The sequence below is a fragment of the Cetorhinus maximus genome, chromosome 18 (assembly GCF_964194155.1).
Source record: "Cetorhinus maximus chromosome 18, sCetMax3.hap1.1, whole genome shotgun sequence".
Taxonomy (NCBI): Eukaryota; Metazoa; Chordata; class Chondrichthyes; order Lamniformes; family Cetorhinidae; genus Cetorhinus; species Cetorhinus maximus.
This window is the reverse complement of record NC_135896.1, coordinates 451,178-468,297: the sequence shown is the minus strand read 5'-3', so window position 1 is coordinate 468,297 and position 17,120 is coordinate 451,178. Positions and strand designations below refer to the sequence as shown.

Sequence of the window (17,120 nt, the reverse complement as noted above, 5' to 3'; positions counted from 1 at the left end):
TTGGGAAAAGCACAAGGAGGTGAGAGCACGTTGGTGAACTAGCCTGACATTTTCGTTTCCAAAATTCCATGCCACTCCTGTCTCAACAGGTCTAGGAAAATTCTGGGCAGACGGTACGAAACAAGTTATGCTAAGAACCGAGGAAACAGGAGCAGGAGTAGGCCAAACAGATTCTCGAGCCTCTTCCACCATTCCATATGATCATGGTTGACCTTTGATCTCCACTCCACTTTCCTGCCCTCACCCATATCCCCTGATTCTCTTATAGAACAAACACTAACCAATATCTGTCTTGATATACTCAATGTCAGAGGATCCACTGTTCTCTGGGGCAGAGAATTCCAAAGATTCACAATCCTTTGAGTGAAGAAATTTCTCCTCATCTCAGTTCTAAACAGCTTCTCAGCATCGGCCAGAATCTTACTTGCTTCAGTGACATCACCACATTCTTCTAAACTCCAGAGAATATCGGCCCATTCTACTCTCTCTCCCCTCATAGGACAGCCCTCTCGTCCCAGGAATCAATCTAGTAAAAGTTTATTTCACTAAGGCAAGTATAGGCTAAACCTTTATAAATCACTGGTTAGCTCCTAACTGGAGTATTGCGTCCAGTTCTGGGCACCACACTTTAGGAATGTCAAGGCCTTGGAGAGAGAGAGGGAAGGTGCAAAGGATATTGAAGAGAATTGTACCAGAAACATGGGGCTTTATGTACAAGAAGAGAAGTTGGGGTTATTCTCCTTTTAGCAGGGAGATTTAATGCAACAACAAAAAGTGCTGGAAAAACTCGGCAGGTCTGACAGCCGCTGTGCAGAGAAAGACAGAGTTAACGTTTCAAGTCTCGAAATGTTAACCCTGTCTTTCTCCCCAAAGACGCTGTCAGACCTGCTGAGTTTTTCCAGCACTTTTTGTTTTTGTTTCAGATTTCCAGCATCTGCAGCATTTTGTCTTTATCTTAGGGAGATTTAATAGATGTGTTTAAAATCATGAAGGGTTTTTATAGAGTGAGGAGAAACTATTTGCAGTGGCAAGAGGATCATTAACTAGAGGATCATTAACTAGAGGATCATTAACTAGAGGAGACCGCTTTAAGATATTCGCTCAAAAAACAGGTGAGTTGAGGACAAAAAAATGCTTTCACAGCAAATTGTTGTGATCTGGAACGCGCTGCCTGAAAGGCTGGTGAAAGGAGATTCAGAATAACTTTCAAAAGGAAATTGGATAAATAGTTGAAGGCAAAAAACTGACAAGGCAATGGAGAAAAAGCAGGAGAATGGGATTATGTGGATAACAGGAATACGTGATGAGTCACATTTCTGTGCAGTAGTAGTTCCCTGATTTGCCCACCAGTATCTAAACTGTTGAATCCCTTTTGTCATTTTAAATCCTCGATTTAATTATCCCTTAAAGGTCTAAATTCAAGGAAATACAAAGCAAGTTAAAGCAACCTTAAATAAATCCTACTTTCCAGTTCATGTCTGTACATTAAGGGCACTTCAATTATGTATCCACTTTTTTCTATAAGGATTTCTGCCTCTACCAGGCTCTCAAGCTTTAGATCCCAACAACCTGTGGGTGAAAAAATTACACCTTAACTCCCCTTTAACCTTTCCACCAATTAGTCCACTCAGTCCATCCCCAGTACCGATCCCAAGATGCTGCACTCAGTCCAGCCCCAGCATCGATCCCAAGATACCGACCTCAGTCCATCTCCAGCACCAATCCCGAGATACCCCACTCAGTCCATCCCCCAGCCCCGATCCCTGAGATACCCCACTCAGTCCATCCCCAGCGCCGATTCCGAGATACCCCACTCAGTCTGACCCCAGCGCCGAGTCCGAGATACCGCACTCAGTCTGACCCCAGCGCCGAGTCCGAGATACCGCACTCAGTCTGACCCCAGCGCCGAGTCCGAGATACCGCACTCAGTCTGACCCCAGCGCCGAGTCCGAGATACCGCACTCAGTCTGACCCCAGCGCCGAGTCCGAGATACCCCACTCAGTCTGACCCCAGCGCCGATTCCGAGATACCGCACTCAGTCTGACCCCAGCGCCGAGTCCGAGATACCCCACTCAGTCTGACCCCAGCGCCGATTCCGAGATACCCCACTCAGTCCATCCCCAGGACTGATCCCTGAGATACCCCACTCAGCCCATCCCCAGGACTGATCCCCGAGATACCGCACTCAGTCTGACCCCAGCGCCGAGTCCGAGATACCGCACTCAGTCTGACCCCAGCGCCGAGTCCGAGATACCCCACTCAGTCTGACCCCAGCGCCGATTCCGAGATACCGCACTCAGTCTGACCCCAGCGCCGATTCCGAGATACCGCACTCAGTCTGACCCCAGCGCCGATTCCAAGATACCCCACTCAGTCCATCCCCAGGACTGATCCCTGAGATACCCCACTCAGCCCATCCCCAGCCCCGATCCCCGAGATACCGCACTCTGTCCAGTCCCAGCCCCGATCCCTGAGATACCCCACTCAGTCCATCCCCCAGCCCCGATCCCTGGGATACCCCACTCAGTCCATCCCCCAGCCCCGATCCCCGAGATACTGCACTCTGTCCGGTCCCAGCCCCGATCCCTGGGATACCCCACTCAGTCCATCCCCCAGCCCCGATCCCCGAGATACCGCACTCTGTCCGGTCCCAGCCCCGATCCCTGGGATACCCCACTCAGTCCATCCCCCAGCCCCGATCCCCGAGATACCGCACTCTGTCCGGTCCCAGCCCCGATCCCTGGGATACCCCACTCAGTCCATCCCCCAGCCCCGATCCCCGAGATACCGCACTCTGTCCATCCCCAGCGCCGATTCCGAGATACCCCACTCAGTCCATCCCCAGCGCCGATTCCGAGATACCCCACTCAGTCTGACCCCAACACCAATCCCTGAGATACCCCACTCAGTCTGACCCAAGCCCCGATCCGTGAGATACCCCACTCAGTCTGACCCCAGCCCCGATCCCTGAGATATCCCACTCAGTCTGACCCCAGCCCCGATCCCCGAGATACCCCACTCAGTCCATCCCCAGCACCGATCCCGAGACACCCCACTCAGTCCATCCTTATGAACAGGAGTGACTGTCTTCCAATACTCTGAACTGACCGATGAGGAGTACAGCCCATGGATGCTCAAATAATAGGAACTTTGGCTTATCCAAATGGATGAAGAGTCTAGTGAAGTACAGTAAGTTGGAAACTCAATCATTAATTTAGTGGATGATGTTTCTACCCTCCTTATGCCAGGAACAGGATATTTCAACCACCTTTCTAGAGAGGCAGGCTATTTCGCTTCTTTTCCCTCCAATCAAAATGCCATATACAATAATACACTAACGTGTTCTTCAAAGGCTCACTAATGGGAACAATCTAAACATTCCTATAACATAACATTTCTGCACTGCAGTCACTTTAAAAAACAAATCATTCATGGGATGTGGGCTTCGCTGACTGGGCCAGCATTTATTGCCCATCCCTAGTTGCCCTTGAGAAGGTGGCGGTGAGCTGCCTTCTTGAACTGCTGCAGTCCATGTGGTGTAGGTACACCCACAGTGCTGTAAGGAAGCGAGTTCCAGGATTTTGACCCAGCGACAGTGAAGGAACGGCGATATATTTCCAAGTCAGGATGGTGAGTGGCTTGGAGGGGAACTTCTATGTGGTGGCGTTCCAAGGAGCCTTGGTGAATTCCTGCAGTGCATCTTGTAGATGGTATACACACTGCTGCTGCTATGCGTCGGTGGTGGAGGGAGTGAATGTTTGTGGATGTGGCGCCAATCAAGTGGGCTGCTTTGTCCTGAATGGTGTCAAGCTTCTTGAGTGTTGTGGGAGCTGAACTCATCCAGGCAAGTGGGGAGTATTCCATCACACTCCTGACTTGTGCCTTTGTAGATGGTGGTCAGGCTTTGGGGAGTCAGGAGGTGAGTTACTCATCACAGGATTCCTAGCCTCTGACCTGCTCTTGTAGCCACAGTATTTATATGGCTAGTTCAGTTCAGTTTCTGGTCAATGGTAACCCCCAGGATGTTGATAGTGGGGGATTCAGTGATGGTAATGTCATTGAATGTCATGGGGTGATGGTTAGATTCTCTCTTGTTGGAGATGGTCATTGCCTGACACTTGTGTGGTGTGAATGTTACTTGCCACTTGTCAGCCCAAGCCTGGATATTGTCCAGGTCTTGCTGCATTTGGACATGGGCTGCTTCAGTATCTGAGGAGTTGCGAATGGTGCTGAACATTGTGCAATCATCAGTGAACACTCCCCACTTCTGACCTGATGATGGAAGGAAGGTCATTGATGAAGCAGCTGAAGATGGCTGGGCTGAGGACACTAGCCTGAGGAACTCCTGCATTGGTGTCCTGGAGCTGAGATGACTGACTTAGAAACTAGGAGCAGGAGTAGACCGTTTGGCCCCTCGAGCCTGCTCTGCCATTTAATATGATCATGGCTGAAACTCTATTTCAATGCCATATTCCCGCTTTCTCTCAATACCCCTTGATGCCCCTAATATTGAAAAAATTATCAATTTCTTTCTTGAATATACTCAGTGATTCGGCCTCCACAGCCTCTGTGGTAGAGAATTCCACAGGTTGACCACCCTCTGAGTGAAGAAATTTTTCCTCATCTCAGTCCTAAATGGCCCACCCCGTATCCTGAGACTGTGGCCCCTGGTTCTAGACTCCCCAACCAGGGGAAACACCCTCCCTGCATCCAGTCTGTCCAGCCCTGTTAGAATTTTATACGTTTTAATCAGATCCCCTGCTCATTCTTCTAAACTCTCGTGAATACAGGCCCAGTCGAACCAATCTCTCCTCATTCGACAGTCCTGCCATCCCCGGTATCAGCCCAGTGAACCTTCACTGCACTCCCTCTGCGGCAAGTATATCCTTTCTTAGGTAGGGAGACCAAAACTGAACACAATACTCCAGGTGTGGTCTCACCAAGGCCCTGTATAACTGCAGTAAGACATCTCTACTTCTGAACTCAATTCCTCTCGCAATGAAGGCCAACATACCATTTGCCTTCCTAATTGCTTGCTGCACCTGCCTGTTTACTTTCATTGACTGGTTTACAAGGGCACCCAGATCCCTTTGTACATCCACATTTCCCAATATATCACCATTTAAATAATACTCTGCCTTTCTATTTTTCACACTGAAGTATATAACTTCACATTTATCCACGTTATACTGCATCTGTCATGTGTTTGCCCACACACACAACTTGTCTAAATCGCCCTGAAGCCTCCTTGCATCCTCCTCACAACTCACAACCCCACCCAGTTTTGTGTCATCAGCAAACTTGGGAATATTGCATTTGGTTCCCTCATCCAAGTCATTTAATATATATCGTGAATAACTGGGGCCCCAAGCGCTGATCCCTGTGGTACACCACTAGTCACCGCCTGCCACCCGGAAAAAGACCCATTTATTCCCACTCTCTGTTTCCGGTCTGTCTACCAATTCTCAATCCATGCCAATATATTACCCCCAATCCCATGTGCTTTAATTTTGCCCACTAGCCTCTTAGGTGGGACCTTATCAAAAGCCTTCTTGAAATCCAAATACACCACATCCAATAGTTCTCCCTTATCTATTCTTTTAGTTACATCCACAAAAACTCCAGTGGATTAGTTAAGTTTTCATAAACCCATACTGACTTTGTCTAATTCCGTTAATGCTTTCCAAGTGATAAAAACAAAAAACTACTGCGGATGCTGGAAATCCAAAACAAAAACAGAATTACCTGGAAAAACTCAGCAGGTCTGGCAGCATCGGTGGAGAAGAAAAGAGTTGACGTTTTGAGTCCTCATGACCCTTCAGCAGAACTGGTTCTGTTGAAGGGTCATGTGGACTCGAAACGTCAACTCTTTTCTTCTCCACCGATGCTGCCAGACCTGCTAAGTTTTTCCAGGTAATTCTGTTTTTGTAATGCTTTCCAAGTGTTCTGTTACCATGTCTTTTATAATAGACTCTAGCATTTTCCCCACTACTGATGTTAGGCTAACTGGTCTGTAATTCTCTGTTTCTTCTCTCCCTCCTTTTTTAAATAGTGGGGTTACATTTACCACCCTCAAATCTGCAGGAACTGCTCCAGAGTCTAGAATTTTGGAAAATGACCACCAATGTATCTAATATTTCCAGGGCCACTTCCTTTAGTACTCTGGGATGTAGATTATCAGGCCCTGGCAATTTTTCAGCCTTTAAACCCTTTAATTTCTCTAGCACCATTCTTTTTTACTAATACTGATTTTCTTCAATTCCTCCCTCTCACTAGACCCTTGGTTCCCTAACATTCTGGGAAATTATTTGTGTCCTCTTTTGTGAAGACAGAACCAAAATATGTGTTCAATTCTTCTGCCATTTCTTTGTTCCTCATTATAATTTCCCCCAGTTTTCTGACTGTAAGGGACCTACATTTGTCTTCACTAATCTTTCTCTCTTCACATATTTATAGAAGTTTTTACAGTCAGTTTTTATGTTCCCTGCAAGTTTACTCTCATACTCCATTTTCCCCTGCTTGATCAATCATTTTGTTCACTTTTGTTGAATTCTAAACTGCTCCCAATCCTCAGGCTTTCTGCTTCTTTGGTAATTTTATATGTCTCCTCTTTGGATCTAATACTATCCCTAATTTCTTTTGTAAGTCATGGTTGAGCCACCTTTCCTGTTTCACTTTTGCACCAGACAGGAATGAATAATTGTTGTAATTCATGCATACGTTCCTTAAATATTAGCCATTGCCTATCCACCATCAACCCTTTTAGTAAGGTTCCCCAATCCATTATTGCCAACTCGCGCCTCATACCCTCGTATTTCCCTCTATTTAGATTCAGGACCCTAGTTTCGGGTTCAACTTCTTCACTCTCCATCCTAATGAACAATTCTATCCTTTTATGCTTGCTCTTCCCCCAAGGGACCAACAACAAGGTTGTTAATTAATCCTTTCTCATTGCACAATACCCAGTCTAGGATAGCCTGACCTCTAGTTGGTTCCTCAACGTATTGTCCAATCTATATGTAGATTAAATTCATCCATGATTACAGTTGTACCCTTATTGCATGTGTCTCTAATTTCCTGCTTAATGCCTTCCCTTACACCTCCATTTCTGTTTGGGGGCCTACAGACAACTCCCAACAATGTTTTCTGCCTCTTGGTGTTTCTTATCTCCACCCAGATTCCACATCATGATTTTCTAAGCCAATATCCTTCCTCACTATTGCATTGATTTCCTCCTTTACTAACAATGCTACCCCACCTCCTTTCCCTATTTGTCTGTCCTTCCTAAATATTGAATACTCCTGGATGTTCAGTTCCCATCCTTGGTCACCCTGCAGCCATATCTCCATAATTGCAACAGTATCTTAACCATTTATATCTATTTGCGCTGTTAATTCATCTACCTTATTGTGAATGCTCCGCACATTAAGATACAATGCCTTTAGACTTGTCTTTTTAACCTTGTTAATCATCTTAGCTTTATTTTGCACTATGACCCCATCTGTTTTTTGCCCTTGTTTTTTCTGCCTTTCACTTTTTTCCTTACTTTTCTGTCTTTTGTTTCTATCCTTGTTTCCCCCTCCTCTGTCTCTCTGCTCAGGTTCCCATCCCCTTGTTATTCTAGTTTAAACCCTCCCCGACAACACTAGCAAACACCCTCCCAGGGACATTGGTCCCGGTCCTGCCCAGATACAACCTGTCCAGTTTGTACTGGTCCCACCTTCCCCAAAAACCGGTCCCAATGTCCCAGGAATCTGAATCCTTCCCCCCTGCACCATTTCTTCAGCCTCCAACAACCACAACCATCTTCCTTTGTGCTAGGTGTGACTCTAACCAGTGAAGAGTTTTCCCCCTGATTTCCATCGACTCCAGTTTGCTAGGGCTCCTTGATTCCACACTCAGTCAAATGCTGCCTTGATGTCAAGGGCAGTCACTCTCACCTCACCTCGGGAGTTCAGCTCTTTTGTCCATGTTTGAACCAAGGCTGTAATGAGGTCAGGAGCTGAATGGCCCTGGCAGAACCCAAACTGGGCATCAGTGAGCAGGTTATTGCTCAACAAGTGCCACTTGATAGCACTGTTGATGACCCTTTCCATTACTTTACTGATGATGGAGAGTAGACTGATTAGCGGTAATTGGTCAGGTTGGATTTGTCCTGCTTTTTGTGTACAGGACATACCTGGGCAATTTTTCACATAGCCAGGTAGTGTTGTAGCTGTACTAGAACAGCTTGGCTAGGGGCATGGTAAGTTCTGGAGCACAAGTCTTCAGTACTATTGCCTAATATATTCAGGGCCCATAGCCTTTGCAGTATCCAATGCCTTCAGCCGTTTCTTAATATCACGTGGAATGAATTGAATTGGCTGAAGACCGGCATCTGTGATGCTGGGGACCTCTGGAGGAGGCTGAGATGGATCATCCACTTGGCACTTCTGGCTGTAGATTGTAGCAAATGCTTCAGCCAGAGGTGCCGAGTGGATGATCCATGGTCATTGAGGATGGGGATATTTGTGGAGCCTCCTCCTCCAGTGAGTTGTTTAATTGTTCACCACCATTCACGACTGGATTTGGCAGGACTGCAGAACTTAGATCTGATCCGTTGGTAGTAGAATCGCTTAGCTCTGTCTATCACTTGCTGCTTGTACTGTTTGGCACGCAAATAGTCCTATATTACAGCTTCACCAGGTTGACCTCATTTTTAGGTATGTCTGGTGCTGCTCCTGACATGCCCTCTTGAACTCTTCTTTGAACCAGGGTTGATGGTAATGGTAGAGTGGGGGATATGCTGGGCCATGAGTTTACAGATTGTGTTTAAGTACAATTCTGCTGATGATGGCTCTGAACGCCTCATGGATGCCTAGTCTTGAATTGCTAGATCTGTTTGAAATCTATCCCATTTATCATGGTGGTAGTGCCACACAACATGACAAAGGGTATCCTCAATGTGAAGGCGGGACTGGGTCTCCACAAGGACTGTGCAGTGGTCATTCCTACCAGTACTGTCATGAACTGATGCACCTGCAGCAGGTGAGGGTGGGGTCAAGTATGTTTTTCCCTCTTGCTGGTTCCCTCACCACATGCCGCAGACCCAGTCTAGCAGCTATGTCCTTTATGACTCGGTCAGCAGTGGTGTTACCGAGCCACTCTTGGTGATAGACATTGAAGTCCCCCACCCAAAGTACATTCTGCGCCCTTGCTACCTTCAGTGCTTCCTCCAAGTGGCGTTCAACATGGAGGAGCACTGATTCATCAGCTGAGGGAGGGCGGTACGTGGTAATCAGCAGGAGGTTTCCTTGCCCATGTTTGACCTGATACCATGAGACTACATGGGTCCACAGTCAATGTTGAGGACTCCCAGGGCAACTCCCTCCCAACTGTATACCACTGTGCCGTCACCTCTGCAGGGATGGTGATGGTGATGACTAGGGACATTATCTGTAAGATGTGATTTCATGAGGATGACTAGTCTGTGAGGCAGCTCTCCCAATGTTGGCACTAGCCCCCAGATGTTAGTAAGGAGGGCTTTGCCAGGTGGCCCATCCGGTTCCATTCATTTTTTGTGACTTTGTAGCAGTTTGGTATGACTGAGTGGCCATTTCAGAGGGCAGTTAAGAGTCAACCACATTGCTGTGGGTCTGGAGTCACGTGTAGGCCAGGCCGGGTAAGTGCATTAGTGAACCAGATTTACAATGGTTTCATGGTCATCATTAGACTTTTTAATTCCAGAATTGAAATTTTATTGAATTTGAACCCGGGTCCCCAGAGCATTACCCTGGGTCTCTGGATTACTAGCCCAACGACAATACCATCACCTCCCCATGACAGAAACAGCCTACAGAATTGATTCCATTTAGAGGCTTCAATGCAGGTAAATGCCCTTAAGCACTTCATAGAATCGAAAAAAAACAAACAAAAACCCACCAAAAAATGACGATTGCTGACTAAAAACGGTGTTAAAGAGATGGGTTTTTAAGGAGCATCTTGGAGGTAGGAATGATGGAAAATGTCAACAGAGGGAGAGAGAGAGAGAGAGAAGCAAAATAAGAGCATGGTACCAAAGGATGGTAACAATCAGAGAATGAGGAAGAATGTACTGAGATTAGAACATTTTGACTAGTTTATTTTTCAGAAACATGAGGTCAACAACGAAGTCCTCAGTTGTAAGGATGAGAGATAAGATTCCTGGTTACAAAGGCTGGTGCTTTTTCACAAGTGAAACAAGCCCTAGGACGTTTTGTGTGATTTCTGATTAGATGTACACTAGTTTATCAAGGTTCAAAGGCCTAGACTTTTAGTTAAAAGGAGTGTGCACACACTAGCACAATGATAGTTGTTGCGCCACCTTTATAATGATAATCTGCTCTGAAGAATAATGGAAAAGGAACATTTAATGTAAAAATCACAGTTTAAGTGGCATACAAGGCTTAGGGCCTAGTGCTAGAAAAGGGGATTAGAATAGTTAGGCACTTGTTTGACCGGCACAGACTCGATGGGCCGAAGGGCCTTTTTCTGTGTTGTAGACCTCTATGACTCTAAAATCCAGCACATTAAGCATTTTTGCATCTTAGGTGTACCTGGACTTTAGATTTGTTATTCATGTAAAACAGTGCATGGTATATGAAAAATTATCAGAAATAATGCTCCTTTCACTGCTGTAATTCATCCTGAACGACAGGGATTGTGGCAGTACATTGATGTAGGAACAAATAAACAGATAGAAACTAATTACTATTAGAAGATAAATTCTATCGATTTACTCTGAGGCAGGGATACTTCCGTAGGCAGAGTGGATTAAGTGAGCGAGCACATTCCTAGTACAAATTACATTGATAACATTTTGATTCACATCATACTAAATGTTTGCTGATTCAGACATGTGTGCAATGTAAATCATAATGAAATAAGGCCTAAGGCAGATAATTGCAACACACAGATATGGGACATTCCCTTATATAATGCATCTTTCACTCTTCAGAAGGGACTGAGAGCTATACCAACTAAGTGTGACTGGCAAACATGAGCTTTTTTTTATTCACTCATGGGATGTGGGCGTCACTGGCTGGGCCAGCATTTATTGCCCATCCCTAATTGCCCTTGAGAAGGTGATGGTGAGCTGCCTTCTTGAACCATTCCAGTGTATTCCTGACACTTCCTCAGTATTGCTTCCTAGTGTTGGTTACTGTGGGCACTTAGAGCAGGTGACTCAAAGCTAAAGTCAACCATTATGTAAAAGGTGATTCTAATTCCTACCTCTGACGGCAACCGACGAGGCAAGATGAATGAGGAAATCGTGGCAGCTGTAGACCCGTAATCGAGAAGGTGATTTGCTCTTATGTTCTGTAATACACACGCTACACATAATTAGACATTAATGATCAAACATCAATTGACAGTTAGTGCTGCTACTCTGTGCAAAGAGCAGCTGACTTACAGTAGTCAACACCCAGCAGAAACATCAGAAACAACCACCACCAAACATCTTTCCACAATGTTGGGGACTGCCACCCATAGTCACCATGTGATTTATTGTCAACGATGGAACTCGGGTTACTTGGAGCCCAGCAATTGCATGTGACAGACCAGGACTACAGGACAGTTCAGATTCTCATGACTCCACACAACCCACTGTTGATCAAAAGCAAAAAACTGAGGATGCTGGAAATCCAAAACAAAAATAAAAATACCTGGAAAAACTCAGCAGGTCTGGCAGCATCTGCGGAGAGGAACACAGTTAACGTTTCGAGTCCGTATGACTCTTCAATAGAACTGTTGTGTTGAAGAGTCCTACGGACTCAAAACGTTAACTGTGTTCCTCTCCGCAGATATGTGCCGCTGTCGATCAATCTATACAGACACTAGTTTGCTGATCCAGGAGAAACAAACAAGAACATTCATCTGGAAAAACTCAGCAGGTCTAACAGCATCTGTGGAGAGAAAAAAACACCATGTATGGCTCACATATGGTCTCAAAATGTTAACTCTGTTTTTTTCTCTCCCCAGATGCTGTTAGACATGCTGAGTTTTTCCAGCATTTTCTGTTTTTGTTTCAGATTTCCAGCATCTGCAGTATTTTGCTTTTATTTAAGAACATTTATCTGATCAACACATTTAAAGAACTGTTAGAAGTTCTTCACAGAAACAGTGCACAATGTGAGTGAGCGCAAAATGTTCCATAATAAAATGATTAGGGCATCAGCTGTTAGGTTGTTAGGTTACCGCATTTTGAATAGTTGGGGAACATTGTGAGTGTAATGGATGGAATTAAATCAATAACCTGGTGACCGGTTCCATTTAACTTCAAGACTCAGTTCCTGGGGTGATTAGTTACACAACAGAAGTCTATTGGAAGAATTGATTAAAGGTTAAGTGATGGATTTCCCTCTGAAAACTTCTATTCAGATCAAACACTGACTGAGTTTGAAGTTCAATGTTTGCTGACATTTTACTCAATCAAGCCATTTCCAGTCATGACCTCAGGCAGGTAGATGTTGAAAGCAGTGGCATCTCATCTAGAAGCAATCCTTCCAGTAAATTGCATCAAAGGGTGTCTGGCACCGGGGCCTTCCTGAACAGCACCTAGTGCTTGGCTGTATTCAAACTTTGTGCACATGGGATGGACGGCAGTTAATCCAAGCAGTGTCTCAAGGACTTGAGAATCGACCAACTTTCAGCAAAAGCAATCTGGTTATGAAAACAACTTGTAGAAGTGGAACTTTTTCAAATCTGTCATATAGAGATTTCCTGTCTGAGAGTAGATATGAATTTAAACTGGGGTGGGATTAGGAATGGACTGGAAATTAAGTGCCTTTGACAGTACCGGTGAGAAACCCTGGGCCATTTGGGAGGACAGACTCCAATCTGTTCCCCATGGGAATTGTTACCTGGTCACATGAGGTGGAGAGGAAGCCGCTGCCAAGGACACAAAGGAATGGATTCAAACATAAGGTGTCAGGGTGGAACTGGAGATGTTGGTCACGGGAGGTGGAGCAGGAGGGAAGTATAGGGCAAGGGAGGCATTCCTCCTGATCCACAGGGAAACCTTCAAATAATTACAAATTTAACCTCACCTAGACCTGACCCAGGTCCAAAATGGTGCCACTGGCAGTTCCAGTTGTGAGTGTGATCCTGTGGATAGTGACAGGGACAGAATGATTTGAAGTATTGACCAGGCTCCTGTGGACAGGTAGATTTGATACAGCCTAAAATCTGGCAGGTAAAATAGTGCCTGACCACCAAATCAACCACATGTCCACCCTGTTTCTACTGGGCAGGGAGGGTGCAAATTGGCCTTCTAAAGTCCACCACAGCTGGGAGTAAGAGATTAAGATGCTTTAGACTACTTTCCTTTAAATTTACTTCTTTAAAAACTCACCCGGGAAGGAAATGTGAACATGGAGAACGTGGCCAATGAAACATAGCAAGGAGAACAGGCAGGATCAATCTCACACATATCTACCAGCTCCAATCCAACCACCACATATATATAAAGTGCTTCAGAAAGGACCTGTTACCAGTCTGAATCAGTATGACTATGATGTTGTTGTTCAGAGCTAACTAATAACATGTTTGCAGGGAGTGCTAATGTGGGAACTGAAGGTGAGGAGATGAGTAATTGTAGACCAACTGGGCATTAGTGTAGGCCTACAAGGGACAGCAAGCAAAATCAGAGTCACTTTATGCCGTACATCAATTGGATTCAAAGAGGAAGGTGCTTTAACTCTTCCTTCCCAACAGGTTTGAACAAAGCTCCTTCCTTGAAAAAGTTAGTATCCTTTTCACACAAAGAGTATTCCTACTTCTCATAAAATGAACAAATACTATGAATAGGTTTAGGGACAGAGCTTTCATTTCAGAAACAGAGTCTGGTGTCTTCATTCAGGTGAGTTGGATTCTGAAAAGGACATTGGAAAATTTTGATGTCGAATGATCCCCACCAGCTGTCTGCTACCTTCATATAGTAAAACCCTGCAAGCAGTCTGACACAATGGTAGAATATAACCGCATGGAATGTTCTAGTGCCTCCAAACTTCCCAGTGTTCTCACTATGCACAATTCTCCAGACAAAAGATAAGGAGCAGCATTTTCCAGTTGAACCTTTGATTGAGTAGCAGTCGTTAAAGGGTTGCTTAGGAGGAATGATGGGAGATTTCAAAGCTAGCATTGTTGGCCTTCATAAAGGATGCTAATTTTTAAAAATGTTAATTTTAGCTTTTACAAAGGCTGTGTGGCTAGCACAATATCTACAGAGACAGTCAACAGAATGTGTGGCCAAGTGACAGTGTGGCACTAAACTCTAATCACTTGTTTGACAGTTGGTAATTGGAGGTGGTACAGAGAATGAGTTAAGAGTGAGGTAGTTTTGAGAATTCCACAGGATAGATTTTACCCAAACAAAGCCAGACATGCCTGATAAATGAAGGCTGGAAGCAAGGCCTTACTTACCGTGTCTTGTGCCTCATGCATGTTTGCCTTCTGTCTCCTGAGGTCTGATTTAATTAATGCTGTTAAATCAAATAGTCACATTGTTAATTCATTTCCCATTTCTTTTCTCTGCTCCCTGTTTCTCCTCCTTACTAAAAATAAAATACAAAATCAGAAATAGTGACCTTGAAGTAATCCAGCCCCAACAGTGCTCCCAGGGCATATAAACATACGAATTAGGAGCAGGAGTAGGCCACTCGGCCCCTCGAGCCTGCTCCACCATTCAATAAGATCATGGCTGATCTGAATGTGACCTCAACCCCATATTCCTGTCTACCCCGATAACCTTTCACCCCCTTGTTAATCAAGAATCTAGCGAGTTCTGCCTTAAAAATATTCAAAGGCTCTGTTTCCATCGCCTTTTCAGGAAGAGAGTTTCAAAGACTCACAACCCTCTGAGAGAAATTTTTTTTCCTCATCTCTATCTTAAATGGGCGACCCCTTATTTTTAAACAGTGACCCCTAGTTCTAGATTCTCCCACAAGAGGAAACATCCTCTCCACATCCAACCTATCAAGACCCCCCAGGATCTTAAAGGTTTCAATTAAGTCGCCTCTTACTCTTCTAAATTCCAGTGGATACAAGCCTAACCTGTCCAGCCTTTCCTCATAAGACAACCTAACAATTCCTGGTATTAGTTCAGTAATCCTTCTCTGAACTGCTTCTAACACATTTACATCTTTCTTTAAATAGAGAGACCAGTACGGTACCCAATACTCCAGATGTGGTCTCACCAATGCCCTGTACAACTGAAGCATAACCTCCCTACTTTTGTGATCAATTCCCCTCACAATAAATGATAACATTCTAATAGCTTTCCTAAAATACTAATTTTGGACGCACTCGTTTCTCCCTCAAAATGAATGTAAAATTCAATCATATTATGATCGCTCTACCTACGGGAGCCTTCACTAGGAGATTATCAATTAATCCTATCTTGTTGCTCAATACCAGGTCTAGTATAGTCTGCTCTCTGGTTGGCTCCAGAATGTGCTGTTCTAAGAAACTATCCCAAAAACAATCTATGAACTTCTCATCTATGCTACCTTTGCCCATCTGATTTTTCCAGTCCATATGTAGATTAAAATCCCCCATGATTATCACTGTACCTTTCTGGCAAGCTCCCATTATCTCTTCCTTTATACTCTGTCCTACTGTGTAGTTACAATTAGGGGGCCTGTACACCACTCCCACAAGTGACTTCTTGCCTTTAACATTCCTCATCTCAGCCCAAACCGCTTCTACATCCTGGTTTCCTGAACTTAGGTCATCCCTCTCTAATGTGCTAATACTATCATTAATTAACTACCCCGCCACCTTTTCCTAACTTCCTGTCCTTCCTAAATGTCACATACCCTTCAGTATTCAGGTCCCAATCTATGTCATCCTATAGCCATGTCTCTGTAATGACTATCAAATTGTACTTACTTATTTCTATTTGCGCTATCAGTTCACCTGTTTTTTTTTTCAAATGCTACATGTGTTTAAATACAGAGCCTTTAGTTTTGTCCCTTTATTATTTTTGTAGTGTCTAGAATTATCTGCTGATTTACACTTAGATTTGTACACTCAGTCCCTTCCTGTCACGGTCTGTTTATCATTTCCCATTTTAATACTTGTCTCTCTTGCCTTGTCTCTGCTCTTTGGTTTACCACATCTTCCAAAAATTTGATCCCTTGCCTCCACTATTCAGTTTAAAGCCCCCTCTACTTCCCTAGTTTTGCAGCTCGTGAGGACACCAGCCCCAGCACAGTTCAGGTGTAGACCGTCCCAATGGTACAGCCCCCACTTTCCCCAGTACTGGTGTCAGTGCCCCACAAACCAGAACCCACTTCTCCCACACCAGTCTTTGAGCCACGCATTCATCTCTCTAATCTTATTTGCCCTGTGCTAATCTGTACATGGCTCAGGTAATAATCCAGAAATTATTACCTTAGAGGTTCTGCTTCTTAATTTGGTGCCTAGCTCCTCATACTGACTATGCAGAGCCTCCTTCCTCATCCTGCTTATGTCATTGGTACCTACACATGGACCATGACCACTAGATCCTTGCCCTCCCATTGCAAGCTCCTCTCTAGCTCTGAGCAGATGTCCCAAACCCTGGTACCAGGCAGGCAACACAGCTACAGAGAACAATGTCAGTCCCTTTCACTATACTGTCCCCTAATGCCACTACGTTCTCTTTTGCTCCCCTTGCATGGCTTCTTGTACCACGGTGTCAAGGTCAGTTTGCTGATCCACCCTGCAGCCCCCACTCTCATTCAAAAAAACTGAAAGAACCTCAAACCTGTTGGACAATTGCAGAGGCCCACACTCCTGCCCTCTGGGACCCCTTACCTGCCTCACTCGCAGTCACACCCTCCTGTCCCTGGCCACTGACCAAATCAGAAGACCCTATCCTAAGTGGTGTGACTGTCTCCTGGTATAAAGCATCCAGGTAACTTTCCCCCTCCCTGATGTGTTACAGTGTCTGCAGCTCAGCCTCCAGCTCAATGACTCTGAGCTAAAGTTCCTCAAGCCGTAAACACTCACTGCAGACATGTTTGCTCTGGATCACAATATTATCCAGGAGCTCCCACATGCTGCAGCCTTGACACATCACCTGTCCTGCCATCCTTAATGTGTTTTAAATAATTAC

At 45.0% G+C, this 17,120-nt stretch overlaps 1 protein-coding gene across 2 annotated transcripts in view; it reads right to left on the bottom strand.

The window, feature by feature from the left end:
• LOC144692861 (choline/ethanolamine transporter flvcr2a-like) overlaps positions 1–17,120 on the bottom strand; it is a 33,810-nt gene that overhangs the window by 4,247 nt on the left and 12,443 nt on the right. The window contains exons 3-4 of one of the 2 annotated variants that reach the window (XM_078561917.1): positions 14,444–14,502; positions 11,252–11,338 (exon numbers count right to left, since the gene is read on the bottom strand). In XM_078561917.1, the coding sequence (XP_078418043.1) occupies positions 11,252–11,338; positions 14,444–14,502 (146 nt within the window). The remainder of the gene's footprint in view (positions 1–11,251; positions 11,339–14,443; positions 14,503–17,120) is intronic. The other variant, XM_078561918.1, reaches the window with a different exon arrangement.